This window comes from Ursus maritimus, unplaced genomic scaffold (assembly GCF_017311325.1).
Source record: "Ursus maritimus isolate PB19 unplaced genomic scaffold, ASM1731132v1 scaffold_8, whole genome shotgun sequence".
In the NCBI taxonomy this organism is placed as follows: Eukaryota; Metazoa; Chordata; class Mammalia; order Carnivora; family Ursidae; genus Ursus; species Ursus maritimus.
In genome coordinates, this window is record NW_024426996.1 from 64,989,594 (window position 1) to 65,015,333 (window position 25,740).

At 43.3% G+C, this 25,740-nt stretch overlaps 1 protein-coding gene across 1 annotated transcript in view; it reads left to right on the forward strand.

The window, feature by feature from the left end:
• The window catches only part of ADGRA3 (adhesion G protein-coupled receptor A3), a 123,659-nt gene that overhangs the window by 25,425 nt on the left and 72,494 nt on the right, over positions 1-25,740 (forward strand). The window contains exons 2-3 of the mRNA XM_040625212.1: positions 8,864-8,935; positions 22,209-22,280. Coding sequence (XP_040481146.1) covers positions 8,864-8,935; positions 22,209-22,280 — 144 coding nt within the window. The remainder of the gene's footprint in view (positions 1-8,863; positions 8,936-22,208; positions 22,281-25,740) is intronic.

Sequence of the window (25,740 nt, forward strand, 5' to 3'; positions counted from 1 at the left end):
AGCAAATAACCTCATGACCCTACAATTACAGCAACTACAGGGGTGTTGACCACACTTTAGAACTAACTTTGTACCTGCCCCTGTTGACAAGGATACTTGTCAAGACTGTAAGCAAAAGGGACAATGAAAACAAGGACTTTGCCTGCAAACAACCTAATTGTCCAAGAAGAGGGAGCTCTCAGCCTTCAGATTCTCAAGATAGTAACACTGATGGGGAGGAAGAACTGCCTGGTAAGCTACTCCCAGCGATTCCTATAAATCATCAGGGTGAAATGAAACTTGACATAAATGAGAGATCTGCCCTGTGCTGGTGGATCTCAGAGGTACTCTTTCTACTCTAAACCCCACCATGATATGCCAAGAACTTGCTCAGGGTAACAAAACTGTTTTGGTGATAGGAGTCAAGTTCAAAGAGTTCCTTTCTTTCCCTTGGCCCCTTCCCAGAAAACCACGCCTTTCTCTTAGGAGACATTGACTCTGTAAATCTCTGCTGGGAAGATACCTATTTTCTAAATTCGGAGGCCAAAAATATTTCGTCTTTCCCCAACCACATAAATCTGTTAGCTCAGTTTCTACACATGGGGGTCTGATCTCACTGAACTCCTCAGGTGACCTTTGCTAGTGCCTGTGTGGCCGGCCGGCCTGAGCTGAGACCGCTGCTGAGCCCTCACACCACCACTCACCAGCTCAGGCTGCTGGAAGAGCAGTGAGGGGTTTGAGCCGAACACAGCTGCGAAGGGGGCCGTGGTGAGACCAAGGAAACCACGACCACTTCAGAGGACCCAGTAGCCAGAGAGAATGTGGGAACGATCTAGAAGTCTGCTTCTAATGACTTGTGTCCAAAGTTTATAAAGAACAGAAAACCAGTGAATCACCAAAGTAGTAATTAATCAAAGTTTACTGTGTATACACCGAAAGATTGTTTGCAAACCAGGAGCACTCAAACCCAAACATGGAATGAAGCTGCAAAGTAGCTTCTAGCAGTGTGAAGGCAGTGAGTGTTCTTTGCAGTGACTGATACTAATATTAAGAGTTTTCTTAAATGTAGACTAATTGGTTAAGGGTTACCTCATATCATTTGCGGGAACTAGGTTAGTTTTGCTTATGATTTTCAGATGCATAAGCAAGAAATGACCCAGGTTGACCTGGAGCTTTTGCTGTTAATAACATTTACCCCTTCATCAGTTGCTTTTTCTTTCCGTTTGTGATAAATGTATTTTAAATCATTTGGCAGTATAATGCACACATTGTAACCCGCTGATCTTTTTATTAAGGTGTTTTTGACTTTTTTCCATCTTTAGTCTTGGTAATATCATGTGAATATGGATGAAGATAGGGTTTTGTTTGCACTTTTTACTCAGTGAAGTTAAAAAGGCCCCCCCCCATTTAATTTAATCATGTATCACTGGAAGTTTAACTGCTTCCCTTATAAATGAGCTGGCAGCTCGTGAGAGCTGTGAGCTGCGTGAGTGATCGTTCCCCATGACACATGAATGAATCCCACCAACCTCTCCTAAATGTTAAATTCTGAGAGATTTAGCATTTCTACTGCCTTTAATTACGCTGACTGCCATATAATATGCAATCTTCTATTACACAACTTTTTATTTCAGTGCTGTATCATAGTGAAACCTTAATGTGTAAACATTAAGCCGTAATTAAGGATCCAGACTTAAAATTCAACCACAGTTTGTGTGTGTGCCAACAATGACAACTACTGATAAATTCTTCACTTACTCCTCTTCCTAGCAGCTGGAAATTTCTCTTGATACCAATTTTAAGATGGTCCTAATTTTACAAGGGTGAAAATGTGGAAAACAGTAGCTTAGGACACTTCTATTGCAATAGTATGAGACGTGAACTAGGTATGTTCTGGTAGAATTTTTTATTTCCCACCCCCCTCCCCCAAAAAAAGAAATTCCATAAGCGTCAGAGAGAAGAAGTAACGTGAACAGCACTGAACTTTATACTTCTCATCTATACCCCTGGAAGCGGGTACTTTGTAGATGCTGTGTTATTAATTCCTTAAGAGGGATCTTTGAATGCAGAACCTTCAACCCAGCCATATTTTTATTTTATTCATTTATTGAACAGATACTCTGGGCATCTTGCCAGTCGGATCTTCTGGGAAGCACATGCCAAGTGTTTAGAAGGGGTTAGAAGTACAAGATTGGTACTGATGGAAATACATCTGGACGGTGAAAGAAATGAAGCCTTCAGACTGGGATACAGACTGGCCTCTGTGAAGGGAGTGGGGAAGGGAAAGACAGTTGGATAGGACAGTTGTGCAGAAGTCTGGGCCAGCGCTGGTGCAGAGATAACCCCTTGGGCAGTCTGTGCTGGCCAGGAGTGGAGAGCCCTGTCATCCCCGCTGTGCTGAGTCCTTGGCCGGCATTGCCTACAGGGTGGATGGACTCTGCTTGGAAACTGAGGCAGATCGCCTGGACAGCTGCTGGTCGAGGCTTGCTGCCAACTGCCCTCCCGTGCAGGGTCCCTCTTGAAGGAGGATCTGAGAAGCGCACCTCCATAGCCATGAGAGTCTCTTATTATGTACCGGGAGTTGTTCGAATCTTAACTCTGCCACTTGGTTTGAATCTGAACCTGGACAAGCTACCGAACTCTTAAGTTTTATTTCATTTATTTATTTATTTTTAAATATTTTATTTATTTATTAGAGAGCAAGCACACACGAGCAGGGGGAGGGGCAGAGGGAGAAGCTGGCTCCCCACTGAGCAGGGAGTCCAACATGGGACTCCATTGCAGAACCCCATCGCAGGACCCCAGGATCAGGACCTGAGCCCAAGGCAGACGCTTAACCGACTGAGCCACCCAGGCGTCCAGCAAATTGTGGCTTTAGAGAAAATAATACTGACATCGTAGGGTGTTTATGAAGAGTAACTGAGTACACGCATATAAAGAGGGGCTGCATGATGGACTCACGTGTTCACTGTTAGGTCCACTTCTGTGGGGATGCAGAGATGGTCCCTTTCGAAAAGCTCCCGAGGCAGGTTTCACCCAGTCCTGGGAGACCCGGCAAATACACAAGTCCCTGAACAGTGATTTCACAAAATGTAGACTCCTCGTTAAAACAAGGTGATGCAGCAGAGGTGAGCACGAATCATTTTTGACACACTGGCACTAAAGCCTACCACCCAGAATTTTCTCTGCAGAACTGACTGGACGGAGGCATCAAGTTCGGGGGACACATTGACAAACAAACATAATACTTCAGACTCAATGTGTATATCGCCGATGGCGAACTGAATTAAATGCGGTTTTAATATAAAGGTTACTCAGATTGATGAGGAGTTTTGCCATCCAGTAGATACTTACTCTTACTTGCTAGCGAGAATTAATTTAGAAAAGAGCACTTGATTTTCATTCGCCTGAAACCAAAGAACAAACTGGGACAGAGTGTGCTAAAACTGGGCTTGACAGACTTTTTCTTTTTCTGTAAAGGGCCAGATAGTAAATATTTTAGGCTTTTCCTGGCCACGAAAGTCTCTGTTGACACTACTCAACTCTGCCGTCATCGCAGGAAAGCTGCCACTGACAGTATGTGAACAAATGGGCATGGTCGTGTTCCAATAAAATTTTAAAAACATTGAAATTTATATTTCATAGAACTTTCATGTATCATAAAATACCGTTCTTTTGATTTTTTTCCCCCCAACCATTAAAAATATAAAAACCATTCTTAGAAGCCCACAGGCTGTCCAAACAGGTGGCGGGTTGGATTTGGCCACCCCCTGGACTAGAACTTCGACAAACTTCGTGGGAGTAAGCAGTTTTCATTAGTGGAATAAATGAAGCAAAGCACTAAAATTGACTTTAGAGGAGTTAGCATATCTGATTTTAGCTTCTCACAGGTGGTCCTAAATTCTTAGAACATGTGCCTATTGAAGTTAGTGACTCAAAAGCTTAGCGTAGCCACATTATCTGTTCTTCTTGTATTTGATAAAGATGTAGCAATAACAAGTATTACTCTACATAATAAATCTAATACAGAATCAGTTTGTGGTACTACAGTTTGTATTGCTTGAGCAAATCGGAGATGTCAAGGGATGGAGAATTTGTAATACGTAAATACATACCTTCAGTCCTTAGTATGTCTTTGATCTTTCTGTGTGAATACCTGAAAAGCATCTCTCTTCCATTCTGCAGCCCCTCATCTGCATGATATCCCATTTTGTGGGTCCTGTATTCCATCAGGACCAATCCTGTATTCCTGGAATCAACCTAAATACCCAGTCGTTAATTTTTACAAATCATAGTGCAATCAATAATTTTGTTGTATAAATATATAATTGCATAATTTAGTATATAACATGTATATTGCACAACTGCAAATTTGTCTTTAGGATAAATTTCCAGAAGGGGAATTAATGGATCAAATGTTGTAAATGCGTTTGTACTTTCGCCTTCCGTAATGATTGTACTGATTGATAGCAAGATACGAGTGGTTGTTTCCCTCTGAATACAAAGTGTGTTATCACATTTTCTTGCACTCCTTAAGTGAATTATGGTATCTTGTTTTAGTTTTAATTTACATTTCTCTCATGATTGTGGTTGTATATCCCTTCATATGATTATGATCCATTTGTATTTACTGTCACTGAACTGTCTTTTTATGGCCTTTGCTAGTTTTTCTGTTGGGGATTTTTTTTTTAAGAGCTCTTTATATATTTGGGAAATGAGGCCTTTGTTTTTGGTAGTAGTCATAAGTATTTGTTGTTTATCTTTTAACATTGCTTATGATTTTAAAAATATCAAACTTTTAAAAATGTTTATTTTCTTAGTTCTAGAAAATCTTTATTGTGGCTTCTAAATCTGTCTGCCTTTCATTTTCTCTCTCTCTCTCTTTTTTTTTTTTTTTTTTTGGTCTGTATGAGACTGCCCTTGTTTTAAATATGACATTCTCTTAGTCTTCCTCCTTTCATTTCTAAGGATACTTGTTGTTGAATTTAGGGCCCACACTCGTTGAGGATGATCTCATCTCGAAACTTTCAACTTCATTACATCTGCAAACATCCTTTTCTTGTTAAGGTCATAGCCATGGGTCCTGGGTGGGCCTATCCTTTGGAGGGCCACTCTTCCACCCACTGTAAGAGCTCAATTTGATTTGTTTTTCTGATTTTCCCCTCCAGGGGTCGACTTCAAGAATTATATTCCTGACGTTTGATCTGAATATTTAAAGACCCTGAAATATATTTTCAGTTCCTCTCAAAAGGAAAATTATTCTGTGCCTTCTGCCATACAGAGTGTGGGAGCTCTGCATATAGCATTCCATTCTGGAACTTGCAAGAGCAAGCGACCAAGAACTTGTAATACTTAATTTTTATTTTTTTCTTCTCCATAAACTTGATTTTTTTTTTAAAAACATGTCTACATTAGGTCTTACTCCTTTTTTCATGTTTCAGCCTAATTGATATATTGAACTAACTTGCTACTGTGTTAAATGTAACAGTGGACATCACAGTCTTCTTACAGTGTTTCAATTCAAGAGGCAGGAGCCCAGAATCTGTTCCTAAGCATTGTCTATAGATCAGGTGGTAGTATAACATCGTTAGTATAGAACAGAAATGGGTATACATAAGCTTTATAACTTTGGTCAAGTTTTATACTTTTCATTTAGCTACCGCCTGGAAAGTTTGAAATTTCAAAGATGTCAGCAAAAATATTGATTAGAATGGGTTTTAGGTTTATAATGATACATGAGATTATGCATTTGCTCACTCCACCGTCCCCAGTCTCAAAATTGAGTATAAAAACTGTCTGCAGAGGAGATTTATTCATACCGATCCTGTTTTCTTGCACAAAATCCTTAAACACACCGAGTAATGGATAGACTGAATATATTAACATGAGGTTGTAAACTGTATTTTTAAGGTTACAGTTATAACTTTTTAAGTGTGATGAAATGTCTTCCTTTTTACTCTTCTCAATAAAATCTATCATTTATTGTACTAAAGCCTTTATGGCTGAGCAAATGACAGTCCTTTTCTGCAGTAGTGCTGATGTAATTCAGCCAGCGCCCTGACAGTTTTTCATAAGCTCCTTCCATATTTGGGGATCATTCTTCACCCAGACACAGGGTGCTCAAGCCACGGAGCCTGTTACCTGTTAGACCGCGTCGTTTTCCTTTGTTTCTCTAGTTCTCGGTTTATCGGTTTTAAATTCTCAGTCACCGTCAAGTTCGGCGGCTTTGCTCATGAAAACGTGGCTACAGAAAAGTGAAAGAAGCTAGAAGGGATCTTGGTGGTCATTCTGGTCTGATTTTTTTCCATCTTAAAGGTGATGAAATTGAAGTCGAACTAGAGAGGTGACCTAAATGCTATCTCGCTGGGGTGGGGGTGGGGGGTCTCCGTTAAAACCCTGGGCTCTGGATCTCCACTCCATTGTTCGGTCCTCTTCTTTTAGTGTCTACGCATAGTGCCTGTTAAGTTGCAAACTGTCGCTGCATAAATATTTCTTAAATATGAATAAATAAACCTGAGTCTTTAATCTCAGAGCTTAAAGTATTCCTTCAGTGTTTATTTCTAAGATAGAATTATATGCAAAATTATCTCCATTTTAAACTCTCCCTAGTTATGAAGAGTCTCATGTTTATCATCAGGAGAAAAAAATATTTAGTGAGAGTTGTCTGCTTGATATTTCAGAAGATACTACAAGATTATAGAGAGTAAGAGAGAAACTAATAGAAGTGCCTCATCACTAAGGTATTGATCTAATAGGGTGTGTTTTTTCCTAGTCTTTTTTGGTTGGGTTTTTTTTTTTTTTTCTTTGTTTGATCTCTGCATAGATTCTTTTCAATCAGGGATACCAATTTTGTTTCCTTCTGAACTGAGTGCAAGCATTTTCCTTTTTATCAAGTTTCCTCTGGAAGAATCCGTTTTTAGTGGATGCATGAAGTTTTGTCTGAATGTACCACTGCTTTACTCTTCCTCTTACATAATGCTGAAATAAGGTCACGGGCTCTCCTTGTCAGCTTTGGTGAGTTGTTCAGGAGTGATGTTTTGGGCAGCAAGGTGGGAGGCTCTCAAGGAGGCACCATGGGGCTGCTAGAGAAAGCATATTTCCGTGACCTTGGTGGCCGTGAGCGAGGCTGAGTTTGCTTTTGCCCGAGCCGACCACCTCACTTGAAAAAACCTTTGCAATTTTGATTAGAGAAAATGGTATTGTATTTTAATTGCAGTGTTTTCGAACACCACGTTTTCTTGGTCCCAATGGTTGATGACGCCCTGCCCTTGCTTTAGCAACAGCTTGGGGGAGAGGCAAGATATTACACGGTCATATACTTGGATTGCAGGAAACATTAAAATGAGGGAGGATGTGTGTCTTAGAACCAAGGACACAGAATCTGAAATTTGATGGCTACTCATTGAGTGTGTCATGCATTTCCTAATTTTTCTCTAGTGTTTATGAGGTAGATATTATTCTTCCTGTTTTATGAATGAGGGAACTCTTACAGAGGTGGAGTGACTGGCCAAGATCAATGGAACTTGAAAGCAAGAGAGCTGAGCTTCAAACACGGGTATCCTTGACTCGAGAAGCTCCTAATAATCATCCCACAAAAAAGTTCTGAAACGTGGATCTGCATGAATAGGGATTTTGTTTTTTAACTCCACTTAATATCAAAAGAAAATCAGGTGCCAAATGGCTATTTTTGTTTGAAGATAAATAATTAGAGGTTCTTCTTTTAGAATAATAAAAGTAGATAAAATAAAAATGAATGCCTGAACTCTTCGGACCCAGGGGCACTCTGTTATTTGTATGTACATAGGATTGCTGTGTTGCACCGTTTGGAGGGGAGGGGGGCACCGTGCAACTTTGTACCCCGTGTGAAGGGCGCCCCTGAAGGGCACCATGGTGTGTGATGGAGAACTTTCTGCCCACGTGGCCAGGAGTGTGTCTCTGGACCTACGTTGACGTATGTTGAACGTGAGGTTTGGGGTAGAGATTTTCTGGGTTCGTGCTTTGGTTCTAGCATTTGCTGCTGTAACCTTGGGCTGTTAACCTAATTAATTCTTCTCTGCCTTGGTTTTCTCATTTTCTTATCTCGATGTCCTCCCTCCTCCAAATCAGGTGGCTTTAGCATTTTCACTTTCTTTATGGAAAATCTTTGTTGGTACTTTAGCTGCAGAAGGTATGTGGCTACAGTGCCTAGAACGGGAGCAAGATCGTGTACACAGAGTGTCTTCTCAGGGAAGTCCTATCATGGGGGTGGCTCCACTAGGACTTCTTTCAATAAATTCTTATTGTCACGTCGTATCTTTAAGAAAGTTGTCCTGATGCATGAGGTAGAGTTCTGTGACACAGCTGCTTGTGCCGTCTGTATGTGAGGGTGTGCAAAAGCTTATTTTCACACATACAAGACAGTAGATTCGTATACTGTTGAGTTACAAATAATATTCAGCATTGACTTATCGAGAGGATGTTTTATTTCTTTGTAGGATCAGTATTTTAGAGAACATGTTACACATTTTCCCATTAAGTTTCTAAATAAGTATTCGACTTATATAAGTTGACTAATTATATAAATGTATGTGGCATTCTTCTTATATTGAACACAAGAGCTATTTTCTGTTCACTTCTCTCCTTTTTTACCTTAAAATTTTTAGTCGGATGTGATAGGAACAATTTAAGAGGTGACAAGATGAGTGAGCGAGCTATTTTAGGTGGCTTCTCAAAGAAAGAGAAAGAAGGCCCTGTTTTTGTCAGGTGTCTCAAAAACTGTTTGGCTAATAAGTGACTTCTTAGAATTCCTCATAGGTTTAGAAATTAAGGACCTAAATTATTTTAATATTGATGGTGTACAAATATTCTGCAACTTACCTTTCTTTTTTTATCCTGTCGTTTTTAGGATTCTGAGTAACAATAAAATATCCGAGCTGAAGAATGGCTCATTTTCTGGGTTAAGTCTCCTTGAAAGATTGTGAGTATTTTTTATTATATCTTATTGTTATTTTACTTACTGCATTTTTTTTGTTTATTATGAGCTTTAGAGTGAAAGATAATACTTAGCTGCATTTTTATTGTAAGTCTGTTACCAAACTCCCGACTTTTCAAAATAAAAATGAGTTTTCCCAACATTTTATTATGAAAAACTTCCAAGAATTTAATTTCAGGAAACAATTAGTTAATTAGATGTTGGCAAACTTTCTGTAAAGGGCCAGATAATAAATAATTTGGGCTTTGTAGGCCATATGGTCTCTGTCACAATCGACAATAAATAAATGAATTGATGTGGAGGTGATGTTATTTGCAAAGCAGGCTGGGGATCAGGGTTTGCTGGTGACCGGCTTTTGGAGCATAGATGCTGTTTCGAAGTTCGGTTATGAAGTGTGGGCCTTTATAAAATAGTCAAGTAGAATTTGAACACATCAAGGAGGGAAACTTCTGGATAAACTTCGATATTTTATTCAGATGTCTTTGAATGTAAATATTGTGTTTTGCTTAGAAATTAGGTCTAGTTTTTATGATCAGATATATTATTAATAATGCTTGTTTTTTTGCCTTGGATTTTACACAGTGGATATTTGATTGGCTTCTGTTATGAGTGATAGTCCAGGATCATGTTTCAGATTCCCTTTATTACTCATACATTTAGGATAACATTTCAGGACATTCTTTTTTTTTTTTTTTTTTTTTTTTTTTTTTTGAGTTGGCTCCATGCCCAACGTTGTGCTTGAACTCATGACCCTGAGATCAGGAGTCACATGCTCTGTGGGCTGAGCCAGCCTGGCGCCCCTACAAAAACATTTCAGGGGTATATAAGGTATAGTTAATATAAGGAAGTTCTACTGTGAGCCTCCTCATTTCTGTTGAATTACAGATTTCCCTTTTTTTCCTGATTTCTCTTTGCTTCACTTTCTCTCTTTCTATGTGGTCTTCCCTTGACCATTTTACCCAGTAGTTTCTACAAACTCCCACATGACATTATTGCTTTGATCACAGATGTGTTATGTAAGCATGTACATAGAGTTTTTATTTATCCTTTTATATATGTCTCTTGTTTTCATTGATCACATGTCTTAAATCAAAAGTCTTTTTTTTTTAAGTAGGCTCCATGTGCAGTGTGGAACCCTACACGGGGCTTGAACTCATGACCCTGAGATCAAGACCTGAGCTGAGATCAAGAGTCAGACACTTAACCAACTGGCCACCCAAGTGTCCCTTAAATCAAAAGTCTTTTTTTTTTTTTTTAAAGATTTTATTTATTTATGTGACAGAGAGACAGCCAGCGAGAGAGGGAACACAGCAAGCGAGTGAGAGAGGAAGAAGCAGGCTCCCAGCGGAGGAGCCCGATGTGGGACTCGATCCCGGAACGCCGGGATCACGCCCTGAGCCGAAGGCAGACGCCTTAACGACTGCGCCACCCAGGCGCCCCTTAAATCAAAAGTCTTAAAGTTAGGTTTTTACATTTATATAAGCACATGAAAATAGCACATTTACGTATAAAGTAGCAGTACATTCATATTTATACATAGACGTGTCTGTATACGTATGTGTGTGCACATACACATATGTAAAATGTTCTTGGCACAGCAGTGCTTAATTCTCAGATTTTCTTATTTCTGTTTTCATTCAACTATTCCTGTCCTGTTCCACATAGGCCACGTGTCTCAGAGGAGGCTGGTCATACCAGTGCCAGGCCTGACTAGGCGGAGGACAGTCCTTTACTCACATTCCATGGGCCCAGGATGAGCAGTGGGCACTGGCCAGTGTAACCGAGTCAGAATTTGCTCAGGGCTTTTTGGGAAAGGAATTTCCTTACTGTCATTAGGACGGATGATTGTACGGTCTGGAGGCTGTCTTGCCACGGGCTTGGGCCGGAGCGGACACACTGAAGAGCAGGGAGGAGGGCCCGTCGTGGTCAGCAGGGGGAGGCTGGAGGGACCTTGCTGAAGCAGGGCCGTCCCTGGACTGTTAGTTACAGTTGTGGGGGGCAGTCTGTTCCCGTTCGGCTGTTTCTTGTAAGAAAAGTCACTGTGCTTGACAGAGAGCCTTAGCGTGTAGCACGTTGTCAGGCACTGAGTAGGTGCGTGGGTAATAATGGGAGGATCAGTGGGATCTTTTCTTTCCCAAGGAAGGATGACAGGGATGCCTAGGTTATGAATGGTGTCTGTTGTGTTTATAAACATGTTTTATTTTGGGGCCCTCGGGTTGCTGGGGTTGTTCATGTGCATCATAAAAAGTATGGGCAGCTTAGCTACTGGTCTGTGCTATGCTGTGAATTCTACCCTTTTTACATTAACTTTTTAATTTCATTTTGGTCTTTGACCTATTTTCCGTCATTTCTTGATGATAAATCTCTATGCATGATAAAGACATACTAGGTTGCTGCAAACATAGTAGGTGACATGAAGATGCTGCTGTGATTGTTTTTAGCTAAGGGCCTGTTTATACCTGAATCCCAGGATGTCCCATCCCTTTTGTAGGACCACAGATGCAGATATAGACAGATAGATAGACCACAGATACATGCATATGTGTATATATATGAGTATACACACACACACACACACACACACACACAGAGGGACCACATATGGATAGATAGGCAGGCAGACAGACACACGTACATATACATACATATATTACATATATGTATATATATATGAGAGCGTGTGTGTACACACACACACATACATACATACACACACACATACGCAGGGATTAAGATCCCAGTAATGACTTTGGGACCCGGGCCATCTCTGTTTGGAAGCATTTTTACCTAAGCTCAGCATTTCACACAGACCCTTCAAAGCCCAAACCTGAGTCTCGGCCTCACTGCCGCTGCGTGAGGGAGGCCATGCATGCCTGGGTGGGACCTGCCCCCCGTGCTGTCTCCGTGGGAGAACAGCACACTTCGGAAAAAAAGAGAGGGGCGCCTGAGAGGCTTAGTTGTTTAAGCATCTGTCTTCAGCCCTGGTCATGATCCCAGGGTCCTGGGCTCGAGTCCCATGTCAGGCTCCCTGCTCAGTGGGGAGTCTGCTTCTCCCTCTCCCTCTGCCTGCTGCTCCCCCTGCTTGTGTGCTCTTTCTCTCTCTGTCAAATAAATAAATAAGATCTTTAATTAAAAAAAAGAAAAAGAGATGATATGGCAAGGCTCTTACTGTTCTGGCCTTGAGAAGGAAGGATGGGGATGGGAGGGGAGGGCCGGCAAGAGTTCCAGAGGAAGTGTCCTGTCAATAGAGCCTTTGTCTGTGAGCATGAGCTCAGACAGAGCTCCTTCTTCCTCCAGGTTCTGCTGGGACCAGTGGCTGGAAAGGCTCCCCGAGAGCTGAGGGTGGCTGGCCCTTGTGGAAAGACCCTGGTCTTCGTTTTACCTAATTTCAGAGCACAAGATAGACCAAAGAGATCCCATAGCCAGTGGTTTGACCCTTTTGCCAGGAGTTCATGACCAAACACTGATGAATGTCTTCTCAGGCCTTTCCTATGCAGCCCCATTCATCCTCTGTGGGCGTGGGAGGTGGGTGTTGGTGCAGAGTGATGGGGAGGGAGGCTTGGGGGGTACTGGGGGCTTTTCTTCCCCAGGAGCCCAGAACTATTTTTCTCACAGTTACATTTTCTACTGTCTTGCTCTTCTCTGATTTGCTGTTGTGATCTTAAAGCTAAAATCTCTATAGATTTTGTAATTTCCATACCAGCCCTTGAATAAGCTCTTGATTCTTTCTGCTGTTTTCATAGCTCTTCTCATTTTCCCTCTCTACCAGGTCATCTAACTAACCTTCTCAGCCTCTGTGTACCACTGTCCCCTTCCTGTGACCGAATCCAAAGACTATCTTGTCCTTCCCTTATGTCCATCAACGCTATTCTTTGAGTTGTATTCTTTGTATTCTTCTGTGATTTTCTTCACTGTAGGATTCCTCTCATGGACTCTGGTTTGCTTCAGGATCTCATTATACTGTCTGTGAAATATCTTAGGGATCTTCTCTTCCAAGACTGCAGAGACTTGAGGACTCTGTCTTGGGCTTTCTGTGTATCAGACACAAACTGTGTGAAGGCAGGGTGACTGAGTGGCTTAAACAACAGACCTTGATTTCCTCCTAGTTCTGGGGGCTGGCAGTTCAAGATCCAGGCTCTGGCAGGGTTGGTTTCTTCTAGGGCCATGAGGGAAGGATCTCTTCTAGGCCTGTTTCCAGGCCGTCTTTTCCCTGTGTCTTTCCGTGGTGTTTCCTCTGTGTGTGTGTCCACATTTCCTCTTTTTTTTTTTTTTTGATTCATTTATTAGAGAGAGAGAGAGTGAGGGAGAGAGAGAGCATACAAGCAAGGGCAGAGGGAGAGGGAGAAGCAGACTCCCCCACTGAGCAGGGAGCCCCATGAGGGGCTTGATCCCAGGACTCTGGGATCATGACCTGAGCCGAAGGTAGACGCTTAACCGACTGAGCCTCCCAGGCGCCCCACATGTTCTCTTCTTATAAGAACACTGGTCACTTTGGATTAGGGCCCACTCCAATGTCCTCATTTTATGTTGATTACCTCTTTAAAGAACCCATCTCCAAATACAGTCCCATTTTGGGGGAAGAGGGGTTAGGACTTCAACATGGAATTTTGGAGGGCACAATTCATCCTATGACAATGCTGTAACATTTTTGTAGATTTACTAATGTGTGTTTTCCCTGCTGTTCCTAATTACTCTGCCTTGGAAGGGATGAAAGAACAGAAAAAAGGACTCAGTTTTTGGCTATTGAGTTCCAAAAGTCCTACCTAGTCCAATATAGAAAAGAGATTCGAGAAAAAGTAACATAAGAGAAACTTCTTCCTTTTCTAGATACACATTCTATGGGCTCACTGGGGAGTTAGAGGGAATGTAGAAAGAGCTTATATGCTGGTGGGTCCCTAAGAAGGGTCTCGTCTTTGCTTCCCCATCCCTACCGGGTTTAGGGGATGGACAGGGAAAAAGACCATGTAATAAAGCCAATACATGGTTCTGGATCTAAGGACAGAGGGTCTCTGAGTCCTCTTTCCTGGAGAAGAAGCAAACCCTCAAATTCCCAGGGCCCAGTGCAATATAGGAGCAGAAGAACTGGTCACATAGCCATTGAGGCACCTGGACTAGGACAGTCTAGTCGAGTTTCCAGGGGAACAGCAGAATGGCCCTTGCTGAGCTAAGAGATGGGGTTGTTTGCAAAAAGCTAGTGCTCTTTCTGCAGGAGACTGCTGGTTGGCAGTAGGTGACTTAGGATCTGGGCTACTCACGCTGAGTTCTGGACTGAAGACCTAGCTAGCCGCATAGGTCTTTGTAAATGACATCAGTTTTAGATTTTTCCCAATTACTTGAGAAAACACCGTAGCTGATTTTTTCCTTCATTGCTGGTCATTCCTGTGTATCTCTGCTTAGGTCTTCCACACGTGAACCTGAGAGCTTTTCGTGCTCCAGCGCTGGGCTGAAAGCCACTCCCCTCTGCCCAGGGATCCCTCAACCAAGAACCGAGAGCCGATGGTGGACAACCACCTGACCACCTCACCTCTCGGGGTGGGACGGGGTGGGGGGGTGACCCTGCGGCATGCACTATGCTCTCTTCCACGGTTCCCCAGGTGACTGGAGGTCTCCTCACTATGCCCTTTGTATGGGCTTCCTTCTCATTAAGGCCTGGCTGGTTGAATTAACTAACAAATATGCCTCAGAGTTTAAGGAAATCTGCGGGTCAAGCTGCTCCTGTCAGTTCTTTTGATTTGACGAATAGCTTCTGAAGGGGATTCATTCTCTCTCTCTCTCTCTCTAATAAAACAAGCCTGGGTGCCCATATCCTTCATTTTAGAGTATTGTGATTCTCTCTCTCTCTCTCTCTCTTTTTTAATTTTAAAGATTGATTTGAGAGAGAAAGAGCAAGCGAGCATGTGAGTGGGGGGAGGGTCAGAGGGAGAGAATCTTTAAACAGATTCCCCACTGAGCGCAGAGCCCAACGCGGGGCTCGATCTCATGACCCTGAGATCATGACCTGAGCTGAAACCAAGAGTCGGACTCTCAACCTACTGAGCCAACCAAGTGCCCCTAGAGTATTGTGATTCTTGTTACGTATCTGTTAGTATCTAGTGACACTCCTCTGTAGTCTAATTACTGACACTAAGATGACATACTAGCAATGTGTTTGACTCCCTAGCTTCTACTCCATCCCAGATGATGGGTGCGGGTCACCGTAGCACCTCTTTCTAGCTATTGCCAGAGCCAGCCGGAGCCAGTAAGAGTGACGAGGGGTATTTAGCTGTGGGGCTTTGAGAAAGATGTCCTGGCTCCTAAGGAGTTACAGGGATAGAAGCATCCACTCTTTGTCGTGACTTTGTGCTTGGAGGTGGTTTGTGGACCTTGGCATCGCCTCACGATTGAGGGTCAGCCTGAAGGCCAAGTTGACATTCTGAGAAGGGTGGAGAAACCCCTTAGGCTGTCCTATGTCTTGATTTCCCTTAATGCCAGAGAATTTCCTTTATTGCTGAAACCTTTTTGAGTAGAAGTTTCTGATACTTGCAGTGAAAAAGCATCTTTTCTGCTACACTTGGCGTTCTTTCCAAGAACTATTCACACACTCCTTTAATTTTGTCTCAGCAATTCTTGTGCACTTTTTCATTTATGTTTTAATAAACATTTATGTTTATTTATTTATGTTTATGTTTAAATAAGCGATAGACCCTAAAGTTAGACTCCTGTTCCCTAGGGAAGCTGTGATTGGTAAGGGAAGGAGAGATGTTAAATGAGAGAATCTGACTATAAATATCTTTTGGCAAGGCCTGATTAATATGGCTGTTATTAAGTATTATATAATATGTCAAGGAGTTTTTATCATTAAAGGAGAAGTGTATCTTTAAATCATGTCGCAGTCCTCAGTTTTTCACGAGAGATATAATGTAGCAACACATGCTGTACGTCATCGGCAACAAATTTATGGACTGCTTTAGCTAAATCAGTACTTGTTGTAGATGCGGTTTAAAATCTGAAAAGGGAAACATAGGTTTTAAAAAAACGAAACTGACATATATTTCTGTTTGCAGCGCTTTTTTGCTTATCCAACACGAGTCAAAAATACACCGACTGAATTTTCTCCTAAAATATCATTTCTCTTCGAGGTGTAGGATTGGGGTCGTTTGGGCCAGGGGGAGGATAGGGACTAATAAGTTGGGCCTGGTGATTAATTATACTCCCTAGGACTTAAAAAGTTGGGGATAAAAAATAATTTGTATTATGAAAATTTTTAAACATACAGATAAATGTAAAGAATTAATGTAGTAACCTCCCCTATCACCAGTGTAACTACCCAGCTGCAATAATTAGTTGTGATTTGCTGTCATTTTTCTCTTCATATTGGAACATGCCTGCACATACACACGTTTGCTGAATTCCTTGAAGGTCAGTTGCAGGCATCCTGACCCTCTGCCTTTATTGAGAAATGTAAGTGGTTATGAATGAGATGCCGCTGTCTCTGTGTTGCCTGAGTTTATGAATATCATCATGATTTTGTAGCTAACTGTAATTTACCAAAGAGATTTTTGTAGTGAGGGTCAGGTAACATAATTCTGTCTCCCGGCCGTGGTGTACTTTCTTATGCATTTATCATCTGTCTTCATCCATTCTGGCTGCTATCACAAGATACCATAAACAGGGTAGCTTGCAAACAACAAACATTTATTTTTCAACAGACATTGAGTTTGGGAGGCTGGGAAGCTCGAGATCAAGGTGCCGGCAGATTCATTGTTCAGTGAGAGACCGCTTCTTAGTTGGCTGTAACCTCTCGTGGTGGAAGGGGATGAGGAAACTTCGGGGTCTCTTTTATAAGGGCATCGACCTCATTCATTAGGTCTCCGCTCTCATGACCTAATCACCTCTCAGAAGCCCCACCTCCTAATTCCATCACTTTGGGAGTTAGGATTTCAATATGAATTTTGGGAAGACACAAACATCCAGACCGTAGCAGTGTCCATCGCACTCTGTAATGTGTGTCTGTCCATCTCGCTGAATCGGTGGACGTGGACCCTGCCCGTGTGGAACTTTTGGTCTCTCAGTGAAGGTGGTTTAAGCAGTGAGTAGAGGGTGATGAGGGCCACAGCAGGGAAAGTACAGGGCATTATTGTCCAGAGATATTTTTTTTGGAAAAAGGAATGCTGTTCAAGATGTAAAGGATGAGTGGGAGTTACTCAGGCGTGAAAAACGAGGATGCAGGTGAGGATAGATCCTGGGGGAGGTGGGTCAAGGGCAGAGCAACCCTCTGCCAAGGTCTGGACGTGAGAGAAGTAGGACTCCTTCTAGAAACATCTTGAAATATGACTAGTAATATGAAGAGAGAAAGGCTGACTTAGTGTCAAAGAAAGGTATGGAGCAGAATGGGAATCAGAGTTAGGGCCGGGGCCATGGTGGCGCTTGTAAGTTAGTTTAAAGAGTTTGGAGTTAATTCTGAGGGACCTGGAGCTCTTGGAGGTTTTAACTAGCACAGACACATTCAGAAATATGCTTAGGAAGATCACTTGATTTTTTTTTTTAAGATTTTTTTTTTAATTTATTAATTTGAGAGAAGGAGAGTGTGAGCTGGAGCACAAGCAGGGGGGAGGGTCAGAGGGAGAAGCAGGCTCCCCGCTGAGCAGGGAGCCCAGCATGTGTCTCGATCCTGGCACCCTGAGATCAGGACCTGAGCCGAAGGCAGATGCTCAGTGGACCAAGCCACCCAGGTGCCCCAGGAAGATCACTTTCAATGGAGCATAGCTGGGAGAAGCAAGGACACCAGCCAGCACCGTGTGGGGGTGATGACAGCGAGGAGGGAGAGGTGGATGCCTTTGACACCAAGTTGGAAGGCTGGACAATAGCACATATAGTAACTTTTTCCAATGAATAAAATGTATCAAACATGCAGAGAATTTGAAAGAATGGTATCTAGCACCTTGCCAGTTTCTTGGCACATTTGCTGTATCTATCTTCCTCTTGCCCTAGGTATAAATTGACTTGGTTCCTTTAGTAAATCTCCACTGTGTCAGTCAGGAAGATGTGTTGAAATCCTGACTTCTGGCTCGGCCACTCAGAACTTGGCCAAATTTCATAATCTTTTTGCACGTGAGTTCTTTATCTGTAGCAGGAGTTGTGTCTCCTAGGATTGATTGTAGATCTTAATGGGATGGTAGGCGGCAGACACCAACTCACTAAAATTAGTGATTCGTGTAACTGAGGAGCCCAGAGAGTTAGAGCTGGACTTCAGGCTTGGCTGGATCCAGAGGCTCAGCATTAATTCTCTTTTCCTATCTTTTGCTTCATTAGACAGGCTCTTATTTATTTATTTATTTATTTATTTATTTATTTATATATTTTTTTAAGTAAGCTCTGCACACCCATGGGGCTTAAACTCATGGCCCTGAGGTCAAGAATTACATGCTTTACCTACTGAGCCAGCCAGATGCCCCATAAACAGGCTCTTATATCATGGTAGCAGAGGGTCCTGGGGTTATCTAATCAAACCAATGGAAATGGCCAATCCTTGTCCCCATCTGCCTCCTCCCCACCACCCCAGGCCCTAGGTTTAGTTGGACCAGGGACATGTAATCCTGCCAACTTACCAAGACGACGGTGTTTGGAAAATCTGAATGGAGGTTGATCGAGTGCTGTACCTGGAGGGGTGGTGTTGGGGATTCTGAGGCACTGTCTGTATGTACGGTCTGTGAGAGAAGTAAGGGTGCTCCTCCCCAGTGCACGGGAGAAGGCAGCAAAAAACAAAAAAAAAATGTTTAGCACAGTGACATGAAATGATTGATAGCAGTCATAGTTTGAGTACCATTGTTAAATTCTGGAACCTTTCATATGTGCTCTCCTTCCTCACCTCCACCTACTCTAAAGTTTTTGAATTTTTTTTTTCCTTAGGAATAAATTTTATTTTTTTCTTCTTTTAAGGTTTTGAATTTTTGAATGACTAGTAGTCTTCCCGTTTCTGCTCTTGCCCTGAAAATGGAGTGGGTGGATAGAGTCTCCTTAGGTCTCTGCCCTGAGTGTGAACGCTTGTCCTGGTGCGGGTGGATTTCACGTTAGTGGGCCAGTATCTGGACCTGAGTTTTCCCAGAAGCAGGTCCTGAGATGAAATTCTGGGTTCAGGTGGTTCATCTGAGAGGTGGTCCGAGAAATCTCACATATCAGGGAGTGGACGATGAGAGGGGAGGGAAGGAAGCCGGTGTGTGGTGCCTTTGTGAGCAGAGGCTCCTGTGGCAGGCAGCTGGGCCTGGACCGTTGGGTGCCTGTGTGGAGCACGCTTCCTCCTCCTCCTCCTCCTCCTCACCCTGGAGGCCGGCCTGAACCTGCTCCCCTCTCTCATGGGGTGATGGCTCTTCTCAGGGCCACTTAAACGCCCTTCACCTCTGACTTTCTGGAGTGGCCAAGAGAAAGGCTGCAGGGCATAGTGGCAGGCAGGGGAGCAGCCAGCCTGGGCTGTGCTCTCAAAATCTGCCTCACTAGCCATTTGGGCCCCCGGCAGGTGTCTGGGGATGAGGGAGGCGGAGGCCATGGCTCTGTAGCAGGGAAGTTAGTCTCCGCATGATTTTCTTTTCCTGTTGAGGTTGCTACACCAAGGACATCTTTTTTTTTTTTTTTTTTTTTTTTACTCCTTAGTTAAAAGCTGATTGGAAGTTCGGAAAGAAGGGTAGGATTTGAGAGTTTACCTGAATGTCTTTTGAGACTTTTATTACCATCCAGTTCCATTTTGTGAAGCTACCTGGCCTTTTCAGATATTTTCATTTACTTTATTTAAAAAAAAAATATCTTAGAGGCTGTGGTGCAAAAAAAAAAAAAAAAAAAAAAACCAAAAAATCCCAAAATTTAGGTCAGCTGCCAGCATTGACAAAGCTGTTTTCTTGTGGAATATAGAATCTGAGTTCTGATCAATGAAATCCTTATTTAGTAATGGTAATCAGAGCATAGATTTTATGTTTAATGGGTATTTCTTTTTTTTTTAAGATTTTATTTATTTATTTGAGAGAGAGAGAGAGAGCACACAAGCGGGAGGAGTAGCAGGCTCCCCGCTGAGCAAGGAGCCCGATGTGGGGCTCGATCCTAGGACTCCAGGATCATGACCTGAGCTGAAGGCAGGTACATAACCACCGGAGCCACCCAAGCGCCCCGGTTATTTCTTTTCTTAAAAAAAGAGTTACAACGTACTGGGGGTTCAGTTTTATTTAGACGCATCGGGCTCTGATTTGGGGAGGAGGGTGGAATGGCAGTTCTACCCCCCCGCCCCCAAGAACGCCTGGTGTGTGACACTGGGAGTAAGACTCCAGAAAGGCGGAGTGGTATTTGCTGGCGAGCGTTGTGCTCCTGGCATTACAGACTGCACTTCCAGAGAAGTGTTATGAGACGTTCTGACCGGTGTCTTATCACCATGTATTAAACAGCAAGGCTAGTGTGGGAAGCCAATGTCAGTGACACAGCGAGAATGCTGGACTTGGGGCGTCTGGGTGGCTCAGTCAGTTAAGCATCTGCCTTGGGCTCAGGCCATGGTCCTGGGATCAAGCCCCGCGTCGGGCTCCCTGCTCAGTTGGGGAGCCTGCTTCTCCCTCTCCCTCTGCCTCTCCCCCTGCTTGTGCTCTCTCTCTCTCTCTGTCAAATAAATAAATAAAATCTTAAAAAAAAAAAAAAGAAAGAATGCCAGACTTAGAGTAAATGAATGATTGCCACCATGATGGGCAGACGGCCAGTCTCCTCACGATGTTTTTGTGAAATTTCCAGGAAACCTGTCAGAAACTAACCCTAGCGTTGTCACTGGTATATATCGATAGTTTGAACTGTTAGAAGAAAATAGCACATTATGAAGCAGGCCGTATACATCAGATAGTTTTCATTAGCTGAAGGGTCAGTAAAATTGAACGTGCCTCCCTTCACTGGATGGATCGGTGCTCATTGCAGTAAGACTTCCGTGGGGTTCTTCTCTTCAGCACAGGTAGACGGGTGAAGTCAGACACTTTCTGAGTTGGAGTGGTTTGAAAAGGGGTAAACACCAGATTTTTCTCTAGCTTATAGACTGTGTGGGGTCAGGCTATAATCCCATGATGGAGCAATAGATATAAAGGATCCCAGAGACTTGTCACCTCAATGTCATAACAGGCGACACCAGTGGCCCAAAATACACTTCTACGAAGCCCTTTTAAATCTCCAGTAAGTAAGAGACTAAAGGACCTGGTGAGGTGGTTTGTAGTGGGTGTTGCTCTGCATTTCTATATTTTCTCACCAACTCTGTGTGCATCCCTATGGATGAGGGGCAGGGTTGCCATTCTTAGGGAAGGAAGGGAGAAGGGAAGGACAAGAGAAGTAGCAGAGTTTCTTCTGCTCATAGTGTGATGTCAGGTGCCTTGAGAGATGACTGGAAACTACTCGTGACTTCAGTGGGCAAGGTTATGAGGGAGTCCGGCTCAAGGGTCTGACAAAGCTCAAGTGTGGGCCAGCCACGGGCAGGAATGTGGTCAGGGAAAAGGGGCTTCTAAGTGCTCCTGCAGTTGAATGTCTGCTGTCTTTGAGGTCTGTGTGAACATTTGCATGGGGACGACTTGAGTCCCCAGCTGGGCCCAGGTACCCACCAGAGAGCAGCAGCCTTAGCAGGTGGCCCAGATCCTCACTGGTGGAGGGCCGTGGCTGTGGCGCTCACCACTGGCCCCTGGTGGCGGTGTGCTGACATGGCAGGGCTGCGCATGAGAGTGGGAGTAAATGGAGACTGCCCTCAGATGCCAGAGCCTTGGGGGCTGCTGGATCTTTGCCTTGAGCTACATGTTGTGAATGATCGCATTGTTATTTTATAGGAATCCTAACCGCAAAAGCTCAGGGAGGGAAAAATATGAAAAACTCAGTGACATGAATTTTAGAGTATATTTTAGAAGATGGTTTTTAAAAATTCAGTTTAATTATGTTCACAAACATAATCTGATTTATTTTGACAAAACTCAAGTGTAGCATACTGAGGAGGAAATTGTAGAATGTTTAGGATTGTAGTTTGGGCATGACTTTGAATTTGAATAATATAGGGACGTATATATCTTTTTTGGTAGATGCCTTTATTATATTGACCAAAACAAGTGGCTTTGGAACCAGATTTCTTGAATTTGAATTTTGGCTCTGCCACTTACTATAGGGGTTAACCTTTTTGGCGTTACTTTCCTCCCATTATTGTTGTTTTCTGTATAGCAGGTAACTGTAGTTTGCCTAAATATCACTTACCAGCACTCTAAGTGATAACTTTTATTCTGTTTTTTAACAGAGACCTCCGAAATAATCTTATTAGTAGTATAGATCCAGGTGCCTTTTGGGGACTGTCATCGCTAAAAAGATTGTAAGTATTTGAATTGCTTGCTTACGAGTTTGAACTGTTCTCTTCTTTTTCTTTCTTTTTTTTTTTTAAAGATTTTATTTTACAGCTAGATAGAGGGCGCACGAGAGAGAGAGAGAGAGAGAGAGCGCGCGAGCGTGGGGGGAGGAGCAGAGGGAGAGGGACAAGCAAACTCTGTGCTGAGCGTAGGACAGGGGTCTCCATCTCACGACCTTGAGATCATGACCAAAGTCAAGAGTGGGACACTTAAAACCGAATGAGCCGCCCAGGCGCCCCGAATTGTTCTTCTGTAGTAACCATTAATCTACTTCAAGCGTTAACATGATTAAAAAAATGGGTTTTAAACAATTTTTAGTTTATTGGCTAAGTCCATGATAGAAACAAAAAGAATATTTAATATAAGTAGCATAGAAAGTGGTTAATTTGTGCAGTAATTTGATTTGATGGTAGATGGCTGTGTCCTTCTTAGGCTAATAAAATGACGACTGTACTGGCTTTGCCAGTGATCATCATATGTAATGCGTAGAGGGTTTTGAAGTTCTGAATGCAAACTCGTATCTGTTGTATATGCATTCAATTGACGCCCCTTTCTACTAATGGTTTAAAGTCTTTGCTATTGCATGTATATTTTATCTGTGTATTATTATTTCAAAACCTACAGTGCAGTTTTTACTACTTCTTTTTTTTTTTTTTTTTAAGTTTTTATTATTTATTTGACAGAGAGACAGCCAGCAAGAGAGGGAACACAGGCAGGGGGAGTGGGAGAGGGGGAAGCAGGCTCCCAGCGTTGGAGCCTGATGTGGGGCTCTATCCCAGAACGCCGGGATCACGCCCTGAGCGGAAGGCAGAGGCTTAACGACTGAGCCACCCAGGCGCCCCTACTACTTCTGAAGCTCAGCAGCTCCCCTTCACTCCTTACTATGCGGTTTTCACAGCTGTCGTGTGCGCGTGCTCGTATTGGGGACGTAACCCTACACGCGGGCCCTGTGGACTGTCCCACCATCCCTTAGTCCTTCCAAAGATATTTCTTACTATTAAGTGCTGGCTGCCTACCATGGGCTGACTTCTTGGGAAGAGCGCACAGACCCTTGAGGGCAACTAGATAACGAAGATACGCCCTCCCACGCGCGCACGTCAGAGCTAAAGTCATAGGAAGAATGTGCCGAGGAAAGGAGGGGCCGGCTGGGAGGGGAACGGCCTGCCCCAGCAGCAGACCTTCAGATCTGCCCTTGCTCCCGAGGGATGGGCACTGCCTATTGCCAAATAACAAAACCGGCGTTCTAAGCAGAGTGGGCGTCCATGTGGAGCCAGAGCATGGAGGACAAAGGGGGGGAAGAGGGGTTTAAGTGGGTCATGGAGAGATTAGGCTTTCCTAGGGCTAAGATGACCTGCCATGTTAAAGAACTTTGTCTCTTTTCAGACAGTGTGGGGCCAGCAGGACTTATTGAATCCGGAGCTGACATCAGATTTGTGTTTCAGAATATTCTTGATGGCAGGAAGGAGAAACCGCTTCAGTGCGGAGAACTGGGGACAGAGGATGTTGGGGATGAAGCGATGGACGATGCTTTCGTTCTTCCTAATAGGAGGCCCTTCCTCTGTCCCTGTCTCTCTCTCTTTCTCTCTCCTTTTATTTTATTTGTTTGGTTCTATCATGTTCTTTTATTTATTTAAAGATTTTATTTTTAAGTAATCTCTACACCCGACATGGGGCTCGAACTCACAACCCTGAGATCAGGAGTCGTCTGCTCTACTGACTGAGCCAGCCAGGTGCCTCTCTCTTGTGCTCTTTTACTATTTAACGTTTATAAAGTATTGGGGGTGTCTGGGTCCTTTTTTTTTTTTTTAACTTTTTCTTTGTTTCCCATGTTATTTGTATAATAAAATAAGCTATGTTTGCTCCGAGTTGAATCATGCCAGGACGTACTGAAATGCTGACAAGGACCTTCCCTCCTGATACTTTTGACGTTTTGTATCTATTATTCTCTCATTCCAAACTCGTTCCTTTTTACAGTCAGATCCAGTTGTAAGAGTTGGCTGTGCTGTTTTTGCTGATTTAAAAAAAAAAAATCACTTGTGCAAATATAATTTTTTTTTTCATCTAAAACGTATCCTCTGAAGCTCTCTCCTCTCCGTCCCCTGTCTTGGTGAGTTGTAGTGTTCAGAATTCTAGAAGACGAGGTGTAGTAGGAGTTAAAGGGTTCTCTCTTCATTGTGTAACACTGTTTGAAATTTCAGTGAGACTCTGTGGGAGGGAACGATATTACCATGGATTTTGTCGAGGGCGTTGGATGGCGGTTCATTGTTTTTATCATACTTCTCTGCGCTCAGGACACCCTGGGATGTCTGCTGGACGTCTTGCCCTTGATCCTTTTCTTCCTTGTGCACTTTGCTCTCCATTATTTCCCAGTTAAGGCTTTTTAATGAGGCAAGTCAGAAAAACTGGCCCGTCTCTAGTAGGTCAGTGGTGTTAATGGAGACTGGAGTTCTGGCTAGGGAAGATAAGTGTTGGAGGCGAGTGGGCATTACGTGGGCATTGGAGTTGCAGTGGATCAAGGGGTAGAGTTTGGTTTACAGCCCAGTAACAGTAGTAACTGGGTCCACCGGTGGGAACAGGTGGTGAGACAGAGAGCAGCGTCAGTTCCGCTGAACAAAAATTGAGTCTGTGGTGGGTGCCCAGCAGTGTGCCTGGCTCCAGAGGTACAGGGGTAATTCAGGAACCCCTCGAGGGCTTGGCAGTCTAGTGGAGTCCTGTGCACCAGCCAGGAGCCTACTTATAGAGAGAGGGAGCCGTAGCTAGAGCGTAGCTGCTGAGAGCTGCTAGGACTCAGCCATTCTGAGGCAGGCAAGGGTGTGGAACAGGGCCCCAGATAGGCTGCGTGCACCAGTCAGGGAAGAGCAGGTCAGTAAGCTTGGTTGCTGACAGTGAGTCACTTTCTTTGTGCTTCTCACCAGGTGCACACAGACACTGTGTTTGGATGGGTCACTTTGAATCAGGGGTAGGAACAGAAGGCCTCAAGTAGGAAGCGGGAGTGTGGGTGTGAGACCCACCGTATCAGAAACTGGGGCTGAGGCCGAACCATCTTTGTTTTATTTGTTCCTCCTGGAAATTCTGAGTTTGGAAATATCTAGAATATCTTTCCCTCCAGGCTTTTCCCTCCCCCCCTCCTATGGGGGGATATGATGTCATATTGCCAGACAAGACAGACAACTTATTCTCTCCCTTTGTGATTGGCCCCACTTTATTCCCAGCTTTTTGAGAGGGAAGCTCTTTTTAGGAAGATGCATGCTAATAATATCTTCATGTTGAGACACAGGTTGAAGGGAACTTGACTGCTAATAAAAAGCGGTTTCATCAGGATGTTTTAAGGATAATGCAGAATATCTTAGATTCTCTATCCGGCTCTTTATCCTTCAGTAAATAATGTCTCAAGTACTTCCATCCAAAATAAATAAATAAATTTCT